Source organism: Bubalus bubalis, chromosome 1 (genome assembly GCF_019923935.1).
Source record: "Bubalus bubalis isolate 160015118507 breed Murrah chromosome 1, NDDB_SH_1, whole genome shotgun sequence".
In the NCBI taxonomy this organism is placed as follows: Eukaryota; Metazoa; Chordata; class Mammalia; order Artiodactyla; family Bovidae; genus Bubalus; species Bubalus bubalis.
In genome coordinates, this window is record NC_059157.1 from 175,727,918 (window position 1) to 175,754,516 (window position 26,599).

The window sequence follows — 26,599 nt, forward strand, 5'->3', positions numbered from 1 at the left end:
ATGCTCAATAGGAGAGGTTAGAATGGACCACTTGTGTTCCTGTTTTAAGGTCAGATATGTTCACTATCTTGATCACAGTGATTGTTTCATGGCATATACATATGTCAACTTATCACACTGTATGCTTTAAATATATGTACCTTATTGTATATTAATATACCTCAATAAAATAGAAAAAGAGAATGTATCTTTGATTCTTTTGAGAAGAATGAAACGTCTAGCTAAAAAGCAGGCAGTTTAAGCCTCCCCATAGTCACCCACACTTCCCATTACCCAAACCTGTGTGAGTAGGTATCACTGGATTCTACCAAAACACCTTATTGTTGTTGGTCTTTTCTTTTGCCCCCATCCGAATCTTGCCTCACCTTTCTACCTTGCTTCGCTTTTCAAGTTAGTGGAATTCTATCTAGGTGAGCTGTCTTTACAGACAAATTTCTATGCTCTCCATGTAGAATAGTTTATTTTGACCACTGACTGCATCTTTATTGTGTTCTAGAAATGAATCTCATTTACACTAACTTCAGTGATGCCTACAAATCATAGTTTTTCTGTGTTCAAATTTTGTTCATCATAAAACATAGTTGTTTATTACTGAATTTCAATAAGAATCACCTAAAATGTCTGTCTAAAATCACTTTGTCAAATCTATCACCTTCTTTGCTCACAAATTCCAACAGAGCTCCCAAGTCCTACTACTCTTGCCTCCTGGACTGCTCTTCTGAAGCCTGATGAATTGCTTTAACTCAGGAACACAGAGGGTAAGGAAGTGGGCCCAACTCTCCACAGATGATCTTGGGCAAGTTTCTTCCATATATGTAAGTGTAGAGCTCAATGAACTGTGAAATGAACACACCCATAGAGCCAACATTTAAGTCAGAAAGTTGAACATTACCATTATCTCAGATCTTGTGTTAAAAATATGTGTGCAGGTGACTTTTTCTTTTACGACAAAATGTCATATATACTATGTTAAAAATCTTGTAATAAACCCCAGGAACTAGAGAAAAGTAATTCCAAAACTGTTCCCTAATGAACATACAGCCTCTGTACTTTCATGTCTATCCTAAACTTGCCCTATTGAAACACAACAGAAAGAAGGGGTATGGGATAGAAATAAGGAAGAGGGATGTATGAGAGTAAAGAAATAAAAGATGTCTTCAGCATAAGGGGGTTTTCATCAGGAAGTTGCAGGAATCTGGTTCAGAGCATAGTGATACGGAGGGCTAGAAATGTGAATCCTGGGAAAAGGATTCATTCTAAGATGGTCAGAGGCATCCATCCCCATAGTGACAGACAGTGTATATAGTGCATGACACAGGGTAAAACTATAGACTCTGCTCATGTCTTCTTCCATTCCAGGAGGAGGAATTCTTGAAAAGAGTTTCAGGGATGGTGGAGGGTCTTTTCCTTCAGACCCTTCCTGTGTCTACAGCACTTCTGAACTCAGCACTGTCTTTTGCAACAGAGTGACTCAGGAGGTTCCTAACTACTATTCCTCTTGGTACTCACACTCAAAAGATATTCCTCAAAAAAAAAGGGGGAACACATACCTGCTCTTTGACTTCAATGTTATGCTCCCCTTCCAAAATAAGAGTGACAGCTTGCATAATTTGCTTTCCGTGAGTGCTCATTATTTTATCTATGTGCTGCAAAACAATGGGAAATCCACAATTATCATCTGGAGAACAAAGAAAAAGACAATAGGAAAGAACAGAAGGCTTCTAAAAGTTAAACATTACAGGGCAGTACACAATTGCTTCATAGAGAACACCATGAGTATAGGACCAGAGGCCACAGAACCCTGTTTACAAGTATGTTGTTGCTGTTCAGTCGTTGTGTCCAACTCTTTGCAACCTCATGGACTGCAGCATTCCAGGCTTCTCTGTCCTCCATTATCTCCCAGAGTTTGCTCAAATTCAAGTCAATTTATTGCATGCTGACGATATATTGTTTTTCTTTTTTTTTAATAAAAAAAAATTGAAGGTTTGTAGTAACCGTGTGGAGCAAGTCTATTGGTGCCACTTTTCCAACAGCATTATTTTTTAATTAGGGCATGTTAACAATACATTTTCTTCTTAAGACATAATGCTTATTACATGCTTAACAGACTATAGCACAGTGTAAATGTAACTTTTACATGCACTGGGAAATCAAAAAAATTCTTGTGACTTGTTTTATTGCAGTGGTCTGGAAACCAAAACCAGCAGTATCTCCAAGGTGTGCCTGTATTATGTTGTGAAGCTATATTTTGCCTTCAATTTTTTGCTGTTGATGACTTCAAGATGAAGATAGCAGACACTTGGCCTGACAGAATATAGAACTGCAATCACTGAGGATTCTTGAGCCCAAAGATACTAAATAGTAAGGAAGCTAAAAAATGGATTGGGGAGGGGGAGAAGCCAGGGACCTGGAAAATATGGTGTAGATTTACTAATACGCTTTTGGGGCACAAATGTACAGAAAGGACTCAGAACCAAAATGATGCACACAGAAGGGAACCACCCATGTTTATCTGCCTGAAGGCCACTGACCCTGCTGCTTGGGGAACATTAGAGAACAGCAAGAAAGACACCACAACAAGGCTCAGCCTCTCCTGCTCTGACATATGCCCACTGCTCTCCAGGCTGACACCTCTAGAGGTCAGTCCAGTCAATGTGGGCAAGGAGATGGCACTGAGGAGTCTACCAAGGGACAGAAGCTCAGGCCCCAGAGATTAAGAGATTTAGGCAGATGAGAAAACCCATTCTGGCCGGCAAACCAAGTCAGAATAAAGCAACAAAGGCAGGCTCCCATCTAGCATGTAGGACCAAGAGGGGGAGACAGGACAGGCAGTGCAGGAGTGGAGGCCACATGGTGAAGCAGCTCCAGAACATCTAGGAAGGTGACAGGTCTAAATATCAACTCCTGGCCTTTCTGGCAAGGAGCATGCCTTGGATCATAACTTCTGGGCAGATATTGATGGGAGCAGAGAGGCAGGGCAGTGCTCTGTAATGTATATGCCAGGCTAGTTAATCTGGAAACTAGGGTGATTTTACTTACAGGGCGAGTAGAGAGTAGGTTTCTAAGAAGTCCCAATGTCTTCATCAGCACATTCAAATCTGAATCTGATAATAACCGGAAGAGCTGTTCAGTACTCAAGCTTCGCAAAATATCTGCTTTTATTTTTTGTTCAGCCTGAAATGCCATATTCTGGAAGGATTAAAGAAGTTTCAAGAATCACGTCTACATTTGCTTTATTAAATTATATTTTAATAGTAATTCTAATAATTTTCAAGTATAAACAGAATCTGCAGAAAATCCTTAAGGATAAGCCACATTATTTTTCTAATTCCTGTTAATCACCTATAATTCTGTCTGTCAAGAGAAAAGTTAACTGTCACTCCTATACATACTCCTCAATGAGAAATACAACCACTTTCTGACATGGCATCTTCATGTCTTAAGACTTTTCCAATAAATACAAAACCTACTATTATAATTTTTAAATTTTCATTTACTTAGTTCAATTTATTTAAACTACAAAAACAAAACAGTTCACCCATTTCTCCCACCCCCACCCCCACCTCTGGAACCACCAATCTGTTCTCTGTATCTATGAGCTTGGTTATTATTTTCGAGAATACCCTTCTGGCTATCAAGTTGCTTTCCGTGTACTTCAATAACAAAATGACTGCTAACAACTATACTGTGACAAGTACTTTGAGAAAGACTTAAAGCTACTCCTCTATTATGCATGAAATAAACAGCAGGTTTTGTTAACTTTACTGGCACAAACCACCTACTGCATTCACAGTTCTCCGGTACTGCTGATATGGCTGGCCATACCATGCAGGAGGTTCTCAGGGGCGGAGGGGAGAGATGTACCCAAGACCAGCAGCCCCAGATGGCCAGGAGCTATTTTGCTCCTTTTTCTCCTTTCTGGACATATTATAGATTACCCTAGCTTAACCTGAAGCAATAACAACATGTCTGAAGGAAAAAAAAAAAAAAAAAAAGGCAAATTCCAAATAATTCATAAATCAACTTCTGGTTTAAAAATCGCTTGTAACTTGAGCCCCACAGAACACACACACACACACACACACACACACACACACACACACACAAAATCTCTTGTAAACTAGAGACTTAATATAATATGTGGTTATTGCCCTCCAGGAACTTTTTGAAATTAAGGATCTAAGACATATGAAAGATGAAATTCTGAATATAGGCAACACGTCAGAGCAAAAAGAGTACTGGGTTGGGTGTCAAGAAACCCAGGCCAAAGAGAATTCCAAGGGTTTATATTCTGTGAACGAGAACATAACAGCTGGTAATAAGGAGATTGATGAGAATAAGACAGTTAATATGAATTTGAAGAGTGGGGTAAGTTTAGTTTTCAGCATTAAAACTGTACTTGTCAGAGAGCCCTCAAATGAAGTCCCATTAGCCACTGAAGTGACAACCTGGGAAACGGAACAATTCTACCTGGATATGCATATTCCAAAGCAACCTCTTCTGTGAGGGGAGCTGAAACCATGAGCGCAGATGAAGTCCCTGAAACTATAGTGTAAAGGGAAGTGGAAACTGGGAAACGAAACTTGGGGGAGTGTCTCTTGAGAAAAAGCTTGAAAAGGAGGCTGAGTACAAAGTGAGGGGGAAAAAAATTCCTGGGAAAGAGTTTCAAGAAAGAGAAGTCCAAAAGCTGTTAAGTTAAGAAGAAAAATAACTGAATCTGATACACTCAGTGCTTTCCTGAAAGACGAGTATTTCCATCCCAAAATTTGGGTGAAAAGACAGCAGACACAGCACAGTACCAGAGGATGAACACGGGCCGGGGACAGGCCCAGAACCCGTTTCTAGCATGTATTAGCTGTGAGGCCTTAGATGATTCATTTACCCTCTAAATTCCATTTTCTCAATTGCAAGGTGGATCAATACCAATATAATGTAAAATAAAAATTACAGATAGCAAATATAAACTCTTAGCTTAGTTTCTGGCATATTGGATTGAATTATTAACTGCTATAATTATGTTTTAAAAACTCATGTAGAATTATGCTTTATTTTCAATTTCAATAGATTTTATTTGAAAAAATTTTAAGGAAAAATGGTTTTCTGACTTCATAGTTACACAGTTTTAGAATTCAGATTATTACAAGTTATTCACTAGACACTGCTAAGAAATTATTGAGCATGTATACCTAACTCTCTTACCTTGGGCAAGCTGTTCAACCACTCTGTGCTTAGTTTTCTCATCTGTAAAATACGTATACTCTAGCTTACTTCACAAAGACGTTTTAAAGGAGACACAAAACCACCCTGCAAAGTACGTAGCTCTACACAGATATCAATGAGTTCATGATGAGGAAAACTTTTTCCCCCAAATTCTACTTTTCTTAATAAATAGGAGAACCAAGGAACACAGTGGCCATGAAACTTGCTTATATTCAAATCTGAAAGGTGAATGAAATCTTTTAGGTCCTAAGTCTTTATAAAACTGAGCCAAAAGAGTTAAGATTTTAAAAAAGAAAATTTCAGACATTCCAAATAAAACATTCTTTAGAAAACATTCAGTAACTGCTTTCTCCTCTTTGTGAAACATACCATTAAAGCCCAAATTCCATTCACTCGTAAAGCAGGATTTTCACTTTGGGTTAGTCCACAAAGTAGCTCTACAGCTCCTGATTCTAAAATTGGCTGCGATTGGAAAGGAGAAAAAACAGTTTTAAAGACAGGTTTGTAAATGAAGTGTATATAATAACACAGCCTGGCACTCTGCCTACGATTTCTTTCCTCCTGTTACCAATTCCAAGCAACCTTCACAAGGCAGGGAGTGAGGTGGCTACAAAAATCACCTTGAGAAGGGCAAGTGTAGGGACAATGACTCTGTCACAGATCCAAAAGCCAAAGTAAAGCCTGTTGTCTCCTTTTTCCCTGTAGTCCTGAGAGTCTCAGGAGATATCCCACTTCTGTGTATGTTCACTCTTGCCCTTATGATCTGTTACCTAGTTCCGCACTCTCCCTGCCCTCCTCTGAGACAGCCACTCCCTGCTCTGCTGCAGCATGTGTCCCAGTGTTCCTCACAAACTGTGACTATGAAGCGACATGGTTGGTTTAGAACAGAACTAACTTCCTTCCAAATTGTTAATCTTACTCGTCAATGTGCTGCAGAATTCAGCTTTTGGAACTACTTTCAGGACTACCTATCAATTATACAAGCAAAATACTCTTGTACTTTTATAGTCAAGTATAAGTATAAATATTTAGTCAAATATTTTAGGTATTAAATGTGATACATTTTATACCTAAAATAGCATGCGTTAGTCTGACGACTTGCTTTATTTATGATATTTGGCTGAAAATAGGTTTTGATAGTTTCTAAAAAATTCAAACCTTAGAGGACTGATTTACCATCACCAGCGAATGCTTGAAAGGTCTATTTTTGAAGTGGGTTCTAGAAATGTCTTAAGCAATTCAGACTTGCATACCAAGACAAAGGTCAGTGCCCTTCAAGATGACATTTTTGAAGGAAAATACACTTTACTAGAACAAACTGTACAGTTAAAAAAACCATTTTATTTTAAAATAAGTTTAAACTTATAAGGTAGCAAGACCAATTTAAGGAACTTCCATATATTCTTCTCCCAGATTCACCAATTTTTAACATGCTGCCATATTTGTTTTATCATTATGTCTCACATTCTACACACCCATATCCACATTATTTACCCTTTTACTGAACCATTTAAAAGTAGAATGAAAACATCATGCCACTTTACCCTGAATACCTCAATGAGTATTCCTAAGAACAAGGATATTCTCTTAGATAACCATAGAACAGTTACCAAATTCAGAAAAACTGAAAGTAAAACAATACTTTTATTGAAACTACTCCATATTCCAGTTGTGTCAACTAGCCCAATAAACGCTTATACCATTTCCTTCCCTTCCAGTTAAGAATCCAGTTTACTTTTAATACTAAAAAAAATCAATCATGTTAATGACTCTACACCAGAGCCCATCTACCTTCCTTTCTAGCTAAATATTCTGAAGGTAGCTGTTCAGGATGATTAAAAGTGTCACACTGACTGCAACCACATCATCCTCAGCAGAGACAGGCGCTCTGGTGCCCTATCCTGCCTCCCCTTCTTTCAGAACAATTACCAGTCTCTCCACTTTGTCCCAAGATTTCCGCTTGCTGAATGACGGTCTCTGAACCACCACCTCATTACTAATGTCTTCCTAAACACCAGTCAAAAGCCTGAAGTATTACAGTGCAGGAAAGAAATTCACCAAAATGGGACACTAAATGCACTTAATATCGGATGGTGTCCAAACCTAGCTCATGACTAGGCAGACCATAGATATTTCAACACTGTAAAACTAATTCTATCAGGTAACCTCTTCCCTTTATTAAAATTTATTTCCATTTTCTCTATCATAAAAACAATGCATGCACAAACAATGTATAAAATGCATATAAGGTGAAAAAAAAATCCCAAATGTAAACCCTCCCTAAATAAGTACCATTAACATTAAAAAGATTACTTTTCAAAATAAAGCTTAAAAAAAAAAAAAAAAAAGATTACTTTTCAGTGCCAGCAGTTATCTCCTTGCAATGCCATGTAATCTTGGTTTACAAAATTGGGTCTTAATTCATTCTTTAGTAAATATAATTTGAAAATAGTCTATTACTTGTGTAATTATTTTCTATATTTACAATTTTAGACATTCAGATTGACTATAAGCTATAGTCTCTTTAAAATAAGCTGCATATGCCAGGCAGAGAAGGGCTAACAGGGAATGACAACTATATTTTAAAATTGATTTAATGCCCCCCAACACCCAACATCCAAACAATTCAGAAGTAGTGTTAAACCCCAAGCCTCAAATTTTAATGTCAACTACTGTGAAAATTATTTAACTAAGCTCTAGACTGGGCAGAAGTCATCTAGGAAGAGAAAATCAACACTAACCTCTTTGCTTGGAGAAAATTCAAGAAGAAGATTACATAGCATGGACGATGCTACTACTAGGATTTCATCTGGTGCATTTTGTAAAACCTATGGAATTAAAAAAAAGGATACTATTAATAGTTTGCAATCGTGCAGGTGAGATCATCAGAATCAATGAGAACAAAAACAATTTATCTTTTAATCTGATTTCTCATCTTGGAGAGACAGGAAAGATCCACCTGACGCTGAGTGAGACTTCACCTAGTGCTGTCATGATGACTGACAAGGCCCTCAGGTCTGTCTTGCTGGAGAACTACAGCTCACCACTACATGGAAAAGGAGACAGACACGAACGAGTCAGGGATGGGGTGCTCTATGCAAAAAGTCTGAAGACCAGAGAACTGCTCTGAGGCAAGTTAACCCAATTGATTCCACCACATCAGGCACTTAGGAAACCACAGAACTGCCCGAGGGCCTGAGCCTTTCCGTTGCTTCTGGAAGGACCTGTCTGAACAGGAATGTGGATGGATCAAACTATGACACAGGAAGAGCAAGGTGAAGAATTGGTTCTCAGGACTGGAATCACATGGTCCTGACCGTCACTCCTCCACTTATTACGTGTGAAAATGTAAGCACATTTCTTAACCTCTCTGAGACTTCACAACACTTCCTGATAGGAATATTTAAGATTAAATGTCATTTGCTGAATAAGGGAAGTGGCATAGCATGGAAATAAGAATGTAGAATGCCTGAATGCAAATTTCAGTTCAATTACTTAATAAGTTTATGAATTTCTTGCCTGTAAAATGAGGATAATAACAGAGTCTGCTTCAGGGATTTGTATAAAAATTAATATATAAAAAGATTTTAGAGCAGAAACTATCACACAGTAATGGCTACATAAAAATAAGGTTTTAAAAAAAGGTAACTCCTTGCCATAATTGCTATTAGGCACAATATCAGACTCATACAAGTTATACAGCAAACTATCATGGACTCTTGCTGAACTTAGAGAAGACAACACAGCATGATGACAAAGGTTAATTGCTGTTAGCTATTATCAGAACCCCTTCCTTCTAGATTCAAAGAGAGAAGGCTTCATAAGCACCACCAGTTATATGCCATATCCACTTCAGAGAAATCCTTTGCACTTGGAATCAGACCAGGATCAGGCTTATGACCCCAAAAGGAATCCTAGGAGTTCTAGTTACACAAAATGAAAATGGATCATTAAAAAAAAGAAAAAATTCAGAGAGTTAAATGATTATCTGCTTTCTTCAGCTAAATCAAGCCTGAAGTTCCCATGTTAAGAATAAACAAGAATTACAAAATTGAAGCAATTCTCCTAAAATACTGTGTTTTAAGTCTCCTGTGAATTTTTAGCTGGGTGATAAAGATCAAATCTCATATACTATGCTGGCCAATCTCTGTGTTCGCCATAATCTACTCTAAGACTCTGTTCACCCTTCCCTTCCCTTACCATGTCCTTCCTACATCTCTATCCATGCTTTAAAGTCATCTTCTTCCAGAAGCCTTCTTGAAGCACTTCCAAAAAGAAGTCATTCTATCTTCCTGAATCCACTGCTATTGTCTGTGACCTCTCTTAGGGCCCGTATTACTGTCCACTATTCAAATTCTTTGTGCAGCCCTGCCAATCTCCTTTCCTACTTACAAACTAAAGCTTTTTGAAAGAATAATCTATAATAATATCTATAGTTTAATTTATCCAGGCCTAAGTGGCACTGCACAAAGTGGGCACTCAAAGAATGCTTATGAATTAAGAGAAATAATGATTTTCCAAAATTATACTACTTAGAATCATTGGTTGAAATAAGTGAATGCCAAACAAGGCTTTAAAAAGTTGCTTTGTTTCTTGTCTATGTGTTCAGGAATTTACAATAATATGAATTCAGGGTAGTGTATTTTGGGAGGAAGGGACATTCTGTGTCTTGTTAAGAAAAAAAAAAAAGACTTTCAAAATGTGTATTTTTTAAACAAGAACCATTAATAAATAGTTACTACTTGTTTCACAAAGTTGCTTTACTTTTATGATTCATTTTAAAAAATATTATTTGTTTTACAGAGATTCATGTGCTTTTACCAAATTTTATTCTCAAATTAGATAACACTAAATGATAAAACAGAAGACATGCTAGAAAAATTCAAGAAATTCTTGAAAGCATTTACTCAGTACAGTATCAGATATAACATACGAAATTTAGAAGCTGACATCCAACACTGACCAAATAGAATTTCACCAAAATAAGAACAAAAAATAATCCACAAATGAAAGTTTTAGTTAAAACTGAATGCCTACTCTTCTACAGTTTGCTAATCAACATTTAAAAACACAGACAAGAAAAAGGGGGAAAAGAATCAATAGATATGCAAGCAATCTCTGAACTAAGAAAAACCTAAAAGTACCTGAAATAAATCACTCATTTACTTTCAGGGATTTAATACTATACTTTAAATGTGCAAACACAGTAATAGTTTGATGGTAATTATACCCACATGTACCCAAGTGCACAAATCCTTTTAGACTGCTCACCCAACTTGTGCCCAGGCAGAACTAGTCAGAAACCACTTCTGATTCATATGATAGAGGGGTTCTGAGCTGAGCAATCAGAATGAGCAATGAGCAATGGCTCCAGAGAAAATATCTGGAAGCTATTTTGGGAAATAGGAGAGCACTTAAAAAAAAATCTTGAATGGACAGAATCAATAAACTAAGATGAAGCTGCTACAAAAAAAGGTGCAATCTAAGAACAAGAAAGAGTGGCAACAGTAAACTTCCTTTCCTGGGGAAGGCAGTGGCCCAACCCTTCCAGCTGGTGCCCGCCTTCCACCCAGTGCCCACGGCGCACCCTCCACCACAGTCCTGAAGGCGGCTCAGTCCTCCTTCACACACCACACGTAATGTTTCTGCTCTTCAGGCTATTCCTCTCTAGGAAATCCTCCTGCCTTCCTTCTGCCTTCAAAGTCACTTTATAATCTGACAGAAGCCTCTCCCAATTATTCTGACTAAGTCTACCCCACAGAAGCCTCTACTGTAACCGAGGCTTTAAGCTGAGGGCAAGAGCTCCGTAGTACAAATTTTTGGTAGACTTACTGTGCCCGGAGGCTTTCACAGTAGGTACTAAAAAGCAAAACAAAAAGCCAAAAACTTAGACAAAAAAAATCTGCAGATCAAACGCAAAGTATACAGTTGCTTAAAAAAAAAAGAAAAAAGATGGTGAGACCACAGTGACCTGTGGTTCTGTAATGTATGAGGGATAACATTATTAGCAGAAACCTGATGCATATTCTAAGTCTCAATTCAGATACTTCTTTGACCTAAACCACCCTTTTTTGTGTGTGTACCCTCAAAGGAAAGACCTTTAGGTCTTAACAAAGAAGTCTTTCTGGAATGGAGAGGCAGGAAGTAGCAACTTTTTAAAAATATTAAGGGAGTGCCAAAAGACTAAGAACAGGTTATATCTGTAAATGGCTGATTCCGTTCTTTTTTAACAACTAAAAATCACAAAGATGACTCTGGATATAAGTCTAAAGTATAATACTAGTCACAAAGGAAGATCAGATGAGTAACTGAAGTTTTATTTCATGAAAGAAAGCCAGGTGTGTACTTCCCTTGTCACACATGAGATGCTGACCTCAGAAACACAGTCCGCGTGTTCTAAAGAGGCTTATAACATCAGATCGGAGGAGATCAATGTTCACAACGCTTTAACATAAAAATGAGACACACTCCTAGATCAGGGAGAGCTGTCAGCTACCTTGCCCACTAATGGCTCTGCGGGAATAGGTGTGGACTTGATGTTTTCTTCTTACCTTCATTAAAGGTTTCCACACGGCATGATCCTGGAAACTGGTTCGAAGCTGCTGCACAGATCTAGATAAACTGTGCAAACATCTACAAAGAATAATCAAAATTAGCTTCACAAGAAGCCAAAACTTTTCTTTTTAAAACACACTGCTGGGCATTGCACAATTACTAATATACATTTCAAGTTTATCTACACACAGCGTTAATTCAACTACTTCAGGACTTCATGGGCTTTTCAAGCTAGTTTCTCTGTTAAATAGTGTTACACACTGTATGAATTCACCTGAGAATACTGTCAAGTAACATTTGGATTCTGTGCTTACTTGGTGAAGGTCCGGAAAGGAAAAAGGTTAAACACATGGCAAAGGATTTTTATTCAGGCCATTTAAAGCTCATACCTGACGGCAGCTAACCGCACCTTGACACTAGACTCAGACAAGCCAGTCACAATTCGGTCCATCATATTTTCAGTGTCAATGATCTGGAGAAAAAGGTTAATGCTGCATAAATAACAACACGAAGATGACAAACTTCACTGCTTGTAAATGCAAGTATGTTAATGTCCATTTTACGTTTAATGCTGTTTTTAGCAAGAGTTTTGGCCTCTGGAACAATCACTTTGCAGTGGGGGCAGACAGCTGATCAGAAAGGTGTGACTACCCCACCAAGGAACTGCCAGGCGGAATGGTAGGCGTAAAGGGCAGATTATGTTTTCTTTATTTTTAAAGACACTTAAAACAATAATTACATGTGATAAATATTGTGGTGGTGTTGCATAAATAGTTTTGAGAAAAAGCAAGATATAACTGAACTACCATTGGGCAGGTTCCTGCCAGAGTGAATTTCTCGAAAAATTATGGTCCACACTCAGTCCTTAAGAAATCTGTGGGTTTCTGACAGAGCCATCCTGTGGCCACTCTCTTACCAAGCAAACTGAAACTAAGCTAAATATTTAGAAAAGTAATCTTTGCCAACTTTCACTGTAGCACTAAGTCCTGCTACTTGTAATTATTACAGTCATGAAGCTTTATTATTTTTTAAATTTAGGAAAAAGAAAGCCTATGATTTTCCAATGTAGAGGCACAAAATAGTATGTGGAAGAAATTAATTTGTGTGGTCCTATGAAAAAACAGCATATTAGAAAAAAAGCTAATGCAATCACAACACAAATATTAACAAAAACAACTATTTGTTGAGCACTTCTATGTGGCAGGCATTGTGCTAGTAAGTATGTTACATTCTGAGAATTAAGCCTTTTGTAGGCATTATTATTCCCCATCAGCACATTAGGAAATTGAGGATTCTAGATAACTGAGAGTTCGCCTAGCATCACAGAGCTGAGATAGGAATCCAGGCATCAGACTCTGGAGTCCTCATGCGCAGCCACACTTGTCATACTGCCATGGTTAGAGAAGGGCTGGGTCTGTGCTCATCAGGTAGCTCCCAGTGCGGGCAACACAACTGGAGTCATTATTTTCACCCGGGAGAACACCCGGTTGGGCAAACATGTACAAAGATCACCTGTGGAGTTTAACAAATTCCCAGGCCAATTAAATCGGATTCTCTGTGCTGGGCCCAGGCACCCGTATGTTTTTAGAAAGCTCCTCAGAGTCCAGTGTGCAGCAAGGTTGAGGGCCACTGACCTAGGCTAAAATGAGAGGCGTTAGAAGCCTGACCTCAGAACAGGAGAGGATGGGAAATCTCAGGATGTTCAAGCCAAATGGGACGAGAAGAATTGAAATGAACGGTGCCTGGGGGAAATCTGAGGATGTTCAAGCCAAACGGGAAGAGAAGAATTGAAATGAACAATGCCTGGGAGAAAGACCATCGACTATTTAAGAACAGGCAACCACACTGCAGTCATAGGGCAGGAGGAATGCTCATTTTAAAAAAGAAAAAAAAAGTAATGATTTGCAGGTTCCAAAGTAGCTGATGAAAACTTACATGTTGATCTATTTCTCAGCCTAGACCAAACCTCATCTCATCCTTTCCTTTGTGCACATCCGCCCTCTGTCCTCCCTGTCATCTCCAGCCCCTGAACACCACCCTTCTCACTGTCTATCAACCTGACCCTCATATATCTTCTCTTTGACCTGGATGTCATGCTCAGATACTCCACATATTAATTAGACTCCTTTCCACTGTCCTCCCACCACTCAGTTCTGTTGCAGATCCCAAAATGCTGACTATTTACAATAGCTAGGACATGGAAGCAACTTAGATGTTCACAGAAAGATGAATGGATAAAGAAGATATGGTACATATATACAATGGAATATTACTCAGCCGTAAAAAGGAACAAATTTGAGTCAGTGGTAGTGAGGTGGATGAGCCTAGAGCCTGTTATACAGAGTGAAATAAATCAGAAAGACAAAAACAAATACTGTATATTAACACATAAATATGGAATCTAGAAAAATGGTACTGATGAAAACTTTGCAGGGAAGCAGTGGAGATGCAGATGTAGAGAACAGACTTGCAGACACAGAGAGGAAAGGAGTGGGTGGGACGAATGGAAAAAGTAACACTGACATATACATTCTATTATGTGTAAAACAGATTACTAGTGGGAAGCTGCTGTATAGCACAGGGACCCCAGCCTGGCACTCTGTGATGGCTGAGAGGGGTGGAATGCGGGGAGGAGAGAGAGACTCAGGAGGGAGGCGACTTATGTATACTTAATGGCTGATTCTTGTTGTTGTATGGCAGAAACCAAGAACATTGTAAAGCAATTTTCTGCCAATTAAAAATAAATAAACAAAAAACCCTGCTGATATTAGAATAAAAAAACCACCAAGCCTGCCTGCCTGGTCCCAGGGCATGCCACCCTGCTCACTGTGGGCCCATGAGCCTTGCACTCTGCTGCAGGAGACACCGTTTTTCTCACAATGTTTCTCTCCTCCTTCTAGTGCTTCTATTCTCCCTGATCCCCTCAGTCCATCTGCGCTCACCTCATTCTCCAGGGTCACTGCTTTCTTTCTGGGACACAAGTTGCCTCAACTTCCTTCTTCTCATTAACATGTCTCCATACTTTTCTTCACTCCTGTTGAGGCTGGGTACTTCCAGCTCAAAGCCCTTCTCGCTTCTCCACTCCTCTTCTTCAATCTTTACTCTGCTCTAACCCACTGAGTCCCCTTCCTACGTCTGCCTCACTTCCCATTCCCACTTCTATTTAAAAGACTTAAGTGCCCAAACTTTAGACTTTTCACCCCTTCCCTTCCTTAAATGGACATGCATCCTAAAGTTCTGTTCATTCTCACTCTACATAAATGAAAAGGCTGGGACTTTGAAATCAGCTTGATATGGATACTTCCTTTTCCTGAACTCTAGCTTCATATTCCTAACTGCCTGCTCAATGCAAACTTAGTTTCCATGAAATCTAACCCATTATGTCCCACACTGAGTTAATCTTCCCTCCTAAATGTGCTCTTTCTCCATGTCTGTCTCTGTCACTCTGTTAAAGGTGTTATTATTCTCCCCATCACCAAGGCACTACATTTGTTAATTCTGATTTCATCTCTTCCTGAACACCCCATCAAGTGATTTTGCACTCTACACCTTTTATTCATCCTCTTACTGATCTCACTCCAGTAAACTTATTAGGACCTTATTATTATTTCTTTGGGATTACAGCCTTTCCCAAGTTACCTAATCTTCTGTGCTACAGCAACTGTCAAAGACTGCTTGACTGACAGGTTCCTTCAATCAAGCACTAGCTATTGTTCTTGAAAAAGGCAAGGCCAAACCATGGGCCTTCGGCACGGGAAGGAAATTAAAAGTTGGGGCAAAAATCTGGGCACTGAATAGCTAGATGCAGAAGTCTGAAAGCTCCTCCATGACTTGGGAAATAATTCCTACTTAAGAATAAGAAGGGATAACTTGGGAGAAACAGTTCCCTGTATTGAGTGTAATCACATTACCAGAAAATAAAGTGTTGAGGGCTAGGAAAGGCACAGGGGCAGGGACACCTGATTACGCTCCAAGACCTGAGAAATACTATTAGACTGGCTCTGCTGCTTAAGAAACCTGGGCACAGTAAATACAGACATGCAAGAGGCTCCTGGACAATATTTACCGGCCACATCCCACCAAAGATGGAAATCTGCCAAGGCACAGGACAGGTGTAGTAGTCATGTAGACATACAGATCCATTCCTGCGTCTGAGCAACTCGCTTGACCTCTCTGGGCCTTCAGGAAAACGAGGGGATACAGCAATAATTATTTTACTTCCAATTCTTTGAAGTCAGGGAAATAAAAATCGTGTAAGTCTGTCTGGGCAAAACTGCCGTGACGTTCAGAAATGACATGGGGAGCCAGGTTGGTTAGAAGAGAATGGAGATAGTGCAGGACAGGGGGACAAAATCAGGGAGCAGGCAAGGAAGGGCAAACAGGACACAGCTCCGATTTACATGCCCACATTTATCTATTCAGCAAATATCTGCGTGCCCCCTGAGTGCTAGGCATGGTGTTAAAACTTGAAGATACAGTAATGGAGGAGAGAGAGCCCTTGTTCCCAATAAACTTATAGTGTTGAATAAGCAAGTGCAATCAACTATTTAATGAATGCTATGGCACTTGAATCTATGTCAGTAAGAGCACTTTAGGAATGACACAAGTCATGGGGCTAAGGCAAACAGAGTAAAATAAGTACAAAAGGTAAGTAGGAAAAACGCCCATTCTCAAAAGTGGGAGTTCTATTATCAACTGGGAAGTGGACATTTAATTCAAGAAGAAAATGTTCTGGCTCAGACCAGAGAACACTGGAGAACTGTGCTAGTGGTCAGTCACTGAAACACAGAGTGGAGCTTTGAACTTTCTTTCAAGTTTCCTGGGGGGTGTGATGGCTAACACTTCGGGGATAGAGGGGAGCTATAAGGTAGATGGAAAACCTCGCTCCTGATTTAGGATATCAAGTAGTAGAACTATCTGGAAGTATATTCCCTTCAGACTATTGGTCATATTCTATCAACATGTCTGCAGTAGGAGGCCCAGATTTGTAACTAAATTCATCATAGCGGAACCCTCCTAGGGTTCCAGAAAGCACACTACTTAAGTGTCTGATCTACCTTTTCCATTAAGGTATCAGTCGGGGAGCAAGTGGGTAAAAATGATGCAAAGTCAGAATGTGAATGAATTTAGGTTTCAAACCCCAAAGAGTGCCCTGAGAGGCTACATGAATGAGCAACAGGATCTAACTGCAATTGTAGCCTTGAGCAGACTGAGACATCTATGCAGGGATAAAAGGAGCACTGTAGTGAATACACTAACCAAAATGAGGATTAAAATGTGATTCAGTTCAGTTCAGTTGCTCAGTTGTGTCCGACTCTGCAACCCCATGGACTGTGGCACACCAGGCTTCCCTGTCCATCACCAACTCCCGGAGCTTGCTCAAACTCATGTCCATTGAATCGGTGATGCCAGACAACCATCTCAACCTCTGTCACCTCCTTCTCCTCCCACCTTCAATCTTTCCCAGGATCAGGGTCTTTTCCAGTGAATCAGTTCTTCGCATCAGGTGGCCAAAGTATTGGAGTTTCAGCTTCAACATCAGTCCTTCCAATGAATATTCAGGACTCGTTTCCTTTAGGATTGACTGGTTGGATCTCCTTGCTGTCCAAGGGACTTTCAAGAGTCTTCTCCAACAGCACAGTTCAAAAGCAACAATTCTTCAGCGCTCAGCTTTCTTTATAGTCCAACTCTACTGAAAAAACCATAGCTTTCACTAGACGGACCTTTGCTGGCAAAGTAATGTCTCTGCTTTTTAATATGTTGTCTAGGTTGGTCATAGCTTTTCTTCCAAAGAGTTAAGTGTTTTCATTTCATGGCTGCAGTCACGATCTACAGTGATTTTGGAGCCCAAGAAAATAAAGTCTGTCACTGTTTCCATTGCTTCCCCATCTATTTGCCATGAAGTGATGGGACCGGATGCCATGATCTTCGTTTTCTGAATGTTGAGTTTTAAGCCAGCTTTTTCACTCTCCTCTTTCACTTTCATCAAGAGGCTCTTTAGTTCTTCTTCACTTTCTGCCGTAAGGATGGTGTCATCTCTGTATTCGAGGTTATTGATATTTCTCCCAGGAATCTTGATTCCAGCTTGTGCTTCACCCAGCCTGGCATTTTTCATGATGCACTCTGCATATAAGTTAAATAAGCAGGGTGACAATATACAGCCTTGACGTACTCCTTTTCCAATTTGGAACCAGTCTGTTGTTCCATGTCTGGGTCTAACTGTTGCTTCTTGGAGGTAGGAAAAAGTTTGGAATCAAATCCAGAGAAACAATTTTCAGGTCACCTGGGAAGGAGCCGGCAGTGGCCACTGCCACAGTAGCTCTCTGACCCACGTGAAGTCTAACAGAGCACTGGATAGCTTCTCAGATGTGGGGCTGGAAAGCCAAATACAATAAAACACATTCTCCAAGGTGTCTTTCAACAACCCTAGTACTGTGCTGTAAAGTTAATAATGATGGACAGCCAGTCCTAGTCCCTGCAAAGGATCTTTACGTCTTTCCAGGTATAAGAGCAATGACAAGTGGGGTCTGAAGTTGTTCTACCCCATGGTTCTTGGAGATTCCTCACCATAGCTCAGCAAATATGCCCTGTGGCATAGCTTGTTGAATCTGCTCTAAGAGAGAGATCACAGACATTGCGTCTGGCCAGGAGGAATATTAGTAACAGACTGAATTCTCAGAGTGGAGTCATCTCTCTTTCCCTGCTCTTCAAGGGGACTGGTTTGTACCTTTAACTACAGAATTAAAGCATATAAAAAATGCTATACCCCAAACTGACCACATTTGAGGTCAGTGGGCTAGGTGCTATGTACCCTCTGCTGGTGTCTTCATCACTACATGCTTTTGATAAGCTTTTTGTCTCTGACATTGGAGCTCTCATAGGGACGGATGAAGATCTATTGGAATAGCATGTGAGGCCCCTGTTTTGGGACAGGAGATCCCTATGGCCTGGCAGAGAGAAGGGGTCAGCCTAGAGGGTCAGGGGGAAAATGTGGAACCCAGGTTATCCTAAGGCAGAGGTGCATGGCATACATGGGAATATTACTAAGTTAAAGGTGAAAGTAAAAGTCGCTCAGTCGTGTCAGACTCTTTGCAACCCCACGTGGCCTTGGCTTAAAAGGGTATTCCCCAGCCCTCCATGAGCTCTAGTGGATCTATGACTTAGTTGTGGCCAAGTCATAAACCACCTCTTTCTCAGAAAACTGAAGAACTGAAGGGTCAGAGAGCTAAAAACGAAACAAAAACAAAACAAGACACAGCTACTCTTCCAGCACGATCCAGGATGAAACATTTTCCAAGTACTGCAAACTTCAGAGTGGACTTTGAACTGGATGAAATTAGATGAAGATGTGGAAATGGAAACCAGGCAGATTCTTAGCGGCGTCACCAAACTTCTTAGACAATTCAAAGCAGGTGGGCTCAGTTATTTATGCTAATGTGCACAATGGCCAGATAAACACAAGTTAATTCCAAATGGGCTTCTGTTAAAGGTTCCTAGAAAGAGTTCCAACAGAGGATAACAAAACAGAACTGTCCAGAAAGAGTGAAGACTTGGAATCAAACTTTAAGTCAGAAGACACTGCCATCTAAGATGATAAAGTATCAAATCCAGAAAGTCTAGTTAAAGCAGCAAGGACTAAGCAGTCAAGCAGACTGTAGCACAAGGAGGTCAGGGAGAAAAAGTAGGTCTGGCAAGGAAAAAGGATCTACAAGAGCCCTGAACCTGCTATGTCAACACTTCAGTCTCACAAGTGTCAGTCTCAGGGCACACACTTGGGCCTTCCTACTTGGGGCCATTTACATAAGGTCCAGCCCCTCATCTAAGTTATCTTTTTAAAAGATGAGCCCTGTGAACACAAGATCAGATGACAGTGCAGTTGGCTGGCTTTGGAAATGAGGTAAAGGCTAGGAGGATGAAGAGGGGTTAAGAGATAACAAAGTAAACACTGGAGTGAGGTAAGTACAGCCAGCTGATCTGGTAGACTGAGTAGCATTTGCAGCGGACTGGGGAGGGATCTATTCCTACAAGTAGAAAATCAAACTTTTCCTAGGTTTTAGGATGTGAGCATACTGATTTTGCCACAGAATACTTAACTAAAGGATATGCTGCCATGCATATCATGGAAATGCTCGAGCACTTAATATTTATAACTCCTGAGTACATCCTCATGCCATTACTCCTTTATTAAAACAAAGCAAAACAAACTAAATCCCCCAACAGTACATGGTCTTCCATGAATCAAGCAAGGACAGCTGCAATGCTAGCTCTTAAACAGGTTCAACTGGAAACCCAACCCTCTTACTGAATTCTCATGGCATTAATGGCAGCAGACATAACTCTCTGAAAGAACTAAATGAACTTATGGCTGTTAATTTCTACTTGAATAATGTTCAAATCTACACAGGTTTTGGAAATAAACTCTGTAAAGGTTTTAAAATCTACAGAGGTCTTAGAAATAAACTTCTTTATTGACAATGAGGTCTTCAAAGTTCAGAAAGATTAAGTCACTGATTCAGGTTCTCTAGGCAAATTTGGGGCAGAGCCGACAAGACAACTCCACCTGATTTTCTGGCTTCTAGTTTGAGGGCCTTTCTGCTCACTGTGCTTAAGGATGAGATATTTTCTTAGCCTCAGTTATGAGGTTGAGGCCTGAGTTTGAAAATTAGGAATGAAGAGAACTTAAAAGTCTTCAGGGTTGTAGGAACTACAGATTACCCACTGACATTCTAAGCCAATAAAGATTAGTATATACTACACAATGCAAGAGAGGGCATTGCTAATAAGCTAGACAAAGATAACAGAAAAGGTCCAATTCACAACACCTACATGAAAGAAAAATGACAAATCATTCAGCCTGGGTTGGGAGTATAAATGCCAAGGGTCAGAGAGGTTGCAAGTCAATGAAGAAAAGTTAAGAGAACACTGAAGAAACCACAAGAGTGAGTTGTACTGACTGTGAAATTCAATTCCCTTATAACCTGCTCTCCATTCTAGAAGCAGGACCCAGCTTCAGCAGATACCAACCAAACGGACTAATATTCTACTGTTCTCAGGCTGCAAGCCCTTAAGTGCTCTGGATGAGACCTGCAGGTTTTCCCCAACTACAGCCTATTCTGTCATATTTTTGCCACTGCTCCATACACGATTTTCTGACATTTTCCTCTAGCAAATATTTAAAGAATAAAGGGTAATTTTTTTACCGGAGACTTTTTTCCTCTAAAATATACACAGTTTCAGCTCAGATGGTAAAGCGTCTGCCTACAATGTGGGAGACCTGGGTTCGATCCCTGGGTTGGGAAGATCCCCTGGAGAAGGAAATGGCAACCCACTCCAGTATTCTTGCCTGGAAAATCCCACGGACTGAGGAGCCTGGTAGGCTACAGTCCACAGGGTCACAAAGAGTCAGACACGACTGAGCGACTTCACTTTCACTTTCTCTAAAGACAGATTACTGATCAAAACTATATCTTGGAGTCTCAGTAAACATTTTACAAGGCATTTCTTCCCTTCTCTCAGTCTCCCATGGCTCTTCATTTCCACATTCATACCAAACTTCTCTAACCCCACAATCTTGGGAGACAGGGGGTTGGGGGAATAGTATACGTCCTCTCAGCCAGAGAAACTGAAAAACCAAACATCATAAGAGTTGACCTGCAGGGCCTCCTTTTGGTCCTTTCTCTTGAAGGCATTGAACTAAATTAACATCTAAGCTCTCCTGCAGGTCCAAGCCTGGGAGCAGTATCACTGCTTTAGGAGTGGAGGACAAAGAGGAGGAGTTCTTAGGGTGGGCCTTCTGTATTTCATTCTTGTTTTTAAGCCTCTTTAAGTGGCATTTTGTAATTTCTACCTCTGGACCTTTTTATCTTCTTAAAGTGAAAGTAGCTCAGTCATGTCCGACTCTTTGTGACCCCATAGATTGTAGCCCACAAGGCTCCAGTGTCCATGGAATTCTCCAGGCAAGAATACTGGAGTGGGTAGCTGTTCCCTTCTCCAAGGGATCTTCCCAACCCAGGGACTGAATTCACGTCTCCCATACTGCAGGCAGATTCTTTATCGTCTGAGCCACCAGTGAAGCCCCAGAATACTGGAATGGATAGCCTATCCCTTCTCCGGGGAATCTTCCCGATCCAGCAATTGAACCAGGGTCTCCTGCATTGCAGGCGGATTCTTAACAGCTGTGAAACTTCATTTATGTTAAGTGTTTAAGAGAAACACTCAAAAGTTCTAAACTTTTCCACACTGTAGAGAAGAAAATAGGAGAACTCTCTTGGCCCAAACTGTCCTTCTCTTGAAACCAAAAATATAAATACAGCATGTGAGAAATACTTACAACATCTAAAAATCGATCAACACTTCCTCAGTTAAAAACATAATTCTCTATACGTAAGAGTTCAATTTTAAAAGTTCAACCACTAGCTTTATGGCAGAACAAAACCTAAACAGCTGCTGAATTACACTTTTATTTTAGCATATAGACAAAACCTTTATAAGTGACTATTCAAACAACAGAACTAGAAACTTCCCCTCCATCTCCTACTGTTTTTCAGGGGTCTGAATGACGTGCTGTCCCAAGAACCATGCAACACAATGGCTTGCTCAGCCCCTGCTCCTCAGCACAAAGCTGTGCATGCAACAGTCTTAAATATCCTACAGGTTGGCTGGCTGACTTCTGATGTCCAGACATACACAGTTTACTCAATAAATACAAGCACAGTTATCTATCAAGTACTGCGTTTATGGAGCTTACATTCTAGTTATGAACATTATAGCTTGATAAGAGATAACTACTAAAAGATTTCAAAATGCTGCCTCAAGTTCAAATCTATTCCATAAGGAAGCCATCTACAAAATAAAATTCTGAGATGATATCATTAACTCTGGATGCTTCCTTTCCAGAATATTAATTTACAGTGTAGTCATATCAAGATAGTGGCCTTAGAAACTAACATCTTCAGTGGATGCAGAAGGAAAACAGATATGGAGATCTTTTATTTCTTAATATCTTAGAAGGAAAGGATGAGAATGCTTTTAAGTAAACTTCTTTATAATATATAAATGGACTTCAACTACAGCCTTATTTTAATCATATCTAGGTAGATCACAGCAAAACTGGCTTTCAATGCAGATGAGACTTTTTACACACACGAGGCGCTAGAATTACTACACAGCAATTTAGTGTCTCGTTCCTTAACTGCTTTAAGTTGTAGGCTCCCATAAGCTACATACAAGTCTAGTGCTTTATTCTTGGGAATACAGGAGGAGGTATACCATAAATGCCACATGAATAAATGGATATGATTAATGCATCTCATTATTCACTCTGTACCAAAAACTATGTGAGAGAAAAAACACATTTTCTGAATCTTATACTTTGCAACCACTTAATACAGATGATTAAGTTTTCTGAATTCATAGCACTTTTTTTTCAGACTATCACATATCTCCCAGTGAAATTTCTTGCCATTTCATAATTTGGCTCTAGTGGGCATTTAATTTTAGATGAGTAAAGTAATGAAGTGGTTAACAGCACAGGCTTTGGAGTGAGAGAGACTGGAACACAATTTAGGGGCTACCACTTATTGGCTGGATGGTCTTGGTCAAACCACTTGTTTCCTGATCTGCAACAGCTTACCTTACAAGGTTGTATAAGGTTTAAGGGAGATAATGTGCTAATGCACCTTTATCAGCACAGTGCCCAGCACACAGTAAGTGCTCAATAAATGGTAGTTCTGCTAAGTTTGGTTTCCCAAATAGATTATCTCTTGATGTAAATATCTGAATTACATGATTTTTACATGCCCCGTACCACGGTGCTGCAGTCTATGGTGTTGCAGAGTCAGACATGACTAGGTGACTGACCAAAAACACCTAACACAATGTTTCATATGTAGTAAAGGCTAAATAGATATTTACTTAAAAATGGAACTGGATGGATCTTAATTTTTCTCTTTGACAAGGTGAAAAATCTTATTCTGACAACTCTGCTAATCAATACACAGAATCTTAGGTTTCCTATCATAACCAAAAGCCGTAATTACCATCCAATTTGTCTGGGATCTGTCACATGGCAAAATCATTCAAACAAGGGAAACAGCATGTAGGACAGCATCCAGTGGCAATGTCATACTGTCAACACTTGACAATGCCACTCTTTCAGGAAGTCAGACAACTGATCTCCAAGTCACCCCCCCACCAACCTCCCCGCCTCCCCTCTGGTTTTGGTAGGGCCCCATTTCTTTCTACAGTCCAGTATGAAGAGGAGAATGAGAAATACAGTTTTTCATCAAACTGGTTTATGGGTGTTTCTATTTAGCTATGTACTTTTAGCACAGGGTGAGCAAAGTTTTTCTGCAAAGGGCCAAATAGTAAACTTTAAGGTTTTCTGGGCCATGTGATTGTGCAAAATAGCCACAGGTAATGCATAAACAAGTCAACATGGCTATATTCCAATAAAACTTGATAGATATTTCATCAATTATACCTCAATAAAGCTGAAAAGAGATACAGAGGAAGAAAAACTTTATGGACACAAATTAGAATTTAATTTACTTTTCATGTCAGGAAATATTACTCTTCTTTTGGTTTTCTTCTTCCAACCATTTAAAACTGCAAAAACCATTTTTAGCTCACAGGCTACAGAATTATTACACAGGTGATAAGTACCCACAGGATATAGTTTTGCCAACTCCTGTGCTAGTATCAATATAGCGAAGTGTGTAGCACTGATTCTGGTTCTTCATCACAAACTCAATCTTCTCAAGGTCTACTTCTGCACAAATATTTTATCATCCCAAACAATTCATTCATTGCTAGATAGAACATTCTTGAAAATCAAACCAAGTCACTAATTTTAGCTCTACATAGACCATAATGTAATATGGTCTTTAATATATACCATATTTTAGCCAATTTCTTGGTTTATTAGACATCTGTCTTAATTATATTATAAACAACTAATGAAACAACCAGTTTGTACTTCTTATGAAAAAAAAGAACAAGAACTGTAATTCAATGATTTATGTAACTACAATACCACAAAAACAGTATAACTCTCAATTTTATGTCTCCATTTAATGAAAGTCTAAACTATAAGTTCATTGCTTGATTGTATAAATACCTCTATTCTGTATATAGCATTATCGCTCCCAGGTTTGCTTCTTTCAGTATGTTGAAGGCCAAGGGTCTTAATACTGTGGGCAAGTGGCAAAACCTGGTCCTGTCATGGTGAACTCTTTAAAAATACTTACCATCATGAATCAGTGTTGCAGAGTTCATTTAAAATTCTTTAGTAGATTAGCTTTCAGATGATAACTAACAATTTAACCACAGATTAAATCAAGTAATTCTGAATTCTGAATGAATTGTTGTTATTCAGTAGCAGAACCAAGTCCTGAAGGGTGCTATTTCTGTGATACCGTCGAAAACCTTCAAAATGTTCAAGGCATTTGTTTCAACATGTAGACTAATGCTTAGAAAGAATTCTCTGCATCTGCCTGATTTCATGGCAGAGACAAATACAGAATTTTGACAGTATACCTTTTAGATAACCATTTAGAATTACTGAACTTCACAAAATATTTAAAAATATAAACTCATGATACAATTATACTGTTACACAGAAGACCAATAATAAAATAAAATAAAGCTACAACAAATGAGTAAAAAAGTTCAAAGTGAAGTGCTTATTAAATCTTTGAGATATTAAAAAGATAGTAAGAAAAACTGGCCTAAATTTACAAATATACTTTAAAATCATATAACTTCAAAAACACAGAAGATTTACATTTGTTCAAAATTTGAACATGTGCATTTGGGATATGGTTTCAGAAGAATGATGATTCTTTGGAGAAATGACATCTATGGTAATCATAGACAGTAATAATTAATACTTAGATAAAGTTAGATAGAATTTGGTCTCCTTACTTTGCTCAAGACATCTACTACCTATGATTTTAACCAATTATTGATTTAGATTGTGAATTCTATTTCACTCCAAGAAAAACAAAAGTGTTTTTGTGCTTCAGAGGGCATGGTATAGCAACAAAAAGGTTTTGAAAATGAGTATTTTAAATATATTTTAAAATATAAGAGTAGGAAGACAACTTATTAATAAAAGATAAACTAAGGAAAGACCTATGCTTCTGAATTATAAATATTCTTTTTACTAAAACAAATAACTAATAGTCTTGGAAATTTATAGTACAAAAGCAGTCTTCACTATAAACCTTTTTATTTATGTCCCAATAGCATTCAATTTTTTTCCCTAATACACTTAAAAATATATTTATCTTTAATCTTCAAATAAAATTATTCATGGAAGGTATTCTAACAAATGCTTCCATTTATTGAGCACCTACATGCACCATGCTAGATATTTCAAATACATTGTATCTCAAACTAAAATGTCCCTGCAGATAAAACTTCCTCTGCTAGGAAAAAAAGGGTATAAGACAAAGTCTCAATCTTCTTTTTGCTTTCCTTTCCTCATTTTTCTCTGCCTATACTTCTCAAAAAAACTGTCCAAGAAAAAAAATTGCTCAGTTTAAAAAGAAAATATATCTCACCCTTGGCTACCTTCTTCACATGTGTTATATAAAAACCACTGTGACTAGTCTTTTTCCCCTTACAAAGAACAGAAACTTAAGATTTCATGTTTTTGATTCTTGAAGATAGAACAGGCATTTAGAAAACATCAAAATATTAAATTATTCATTTCCAAATTGATTCAAGGATAGGTCCACTGGTATCACCATGTCTACTTTAATTGGTTCCAAATAATTCTTTGAGCCCCTTGCAAATTCTTACTGGCATTTCCTTACTTTTC

General features: G+C 39.0%; 1 protein-coding gene across 14 annotated transcripts in view; it reads right to left on the minus strand.

Moving 5' to 3' along the window:
* The window catches only part of ARMC8 (armadillo repeat containing 8), a 110,338-nt gene that overhangs the window by 14,925 nt on the left and 68,814 nt on the right, over positions 1 to 26,599 (minus strand). For 10 of the 14 annotated variants that reach the window (XM_044946727.2, XM_006049402.4, XM_025291181.3 and 7 more), the window contains 7 exons: positions 12,165 to 12,247; positions 11,772 to 11,853; positions 7,962 to 8,048; positions 5,590 to 5,682; positions 5,200 to 5,241; positions 3,040 to 3,189; positions 1,551 to 1,646 (listed from right to left, as the gene is read on the minus strand). In XM_044946727.2, coding sequence (XP_044802662.1) covers positions 1,551 to 1,646; positions 3,040 to 3,189; positions 5,200 to 5,241; positions 5,590 to 5,682; positions 7,962 to 8,048; positions 11,772 to 11,853; positions 12,165 to 12,247 — 633 coding nt within the window. The remainder of the gene's footprint in view (positions 1 to 1,550; positions 1,647 to 3,039; positions 3,190 to 5,199; positions 5,242 to 5,589; positions 5,683 to 7,961; positions 8,049 to 11,771; positions 11,854 to 12,164; positions 12,248 to 26,599) is intronic. The other 4 variants (XM_025291192.2, XM_025291186.2, XM_006049403.4 and 1 more) reach the window with 1 other exon arrangement.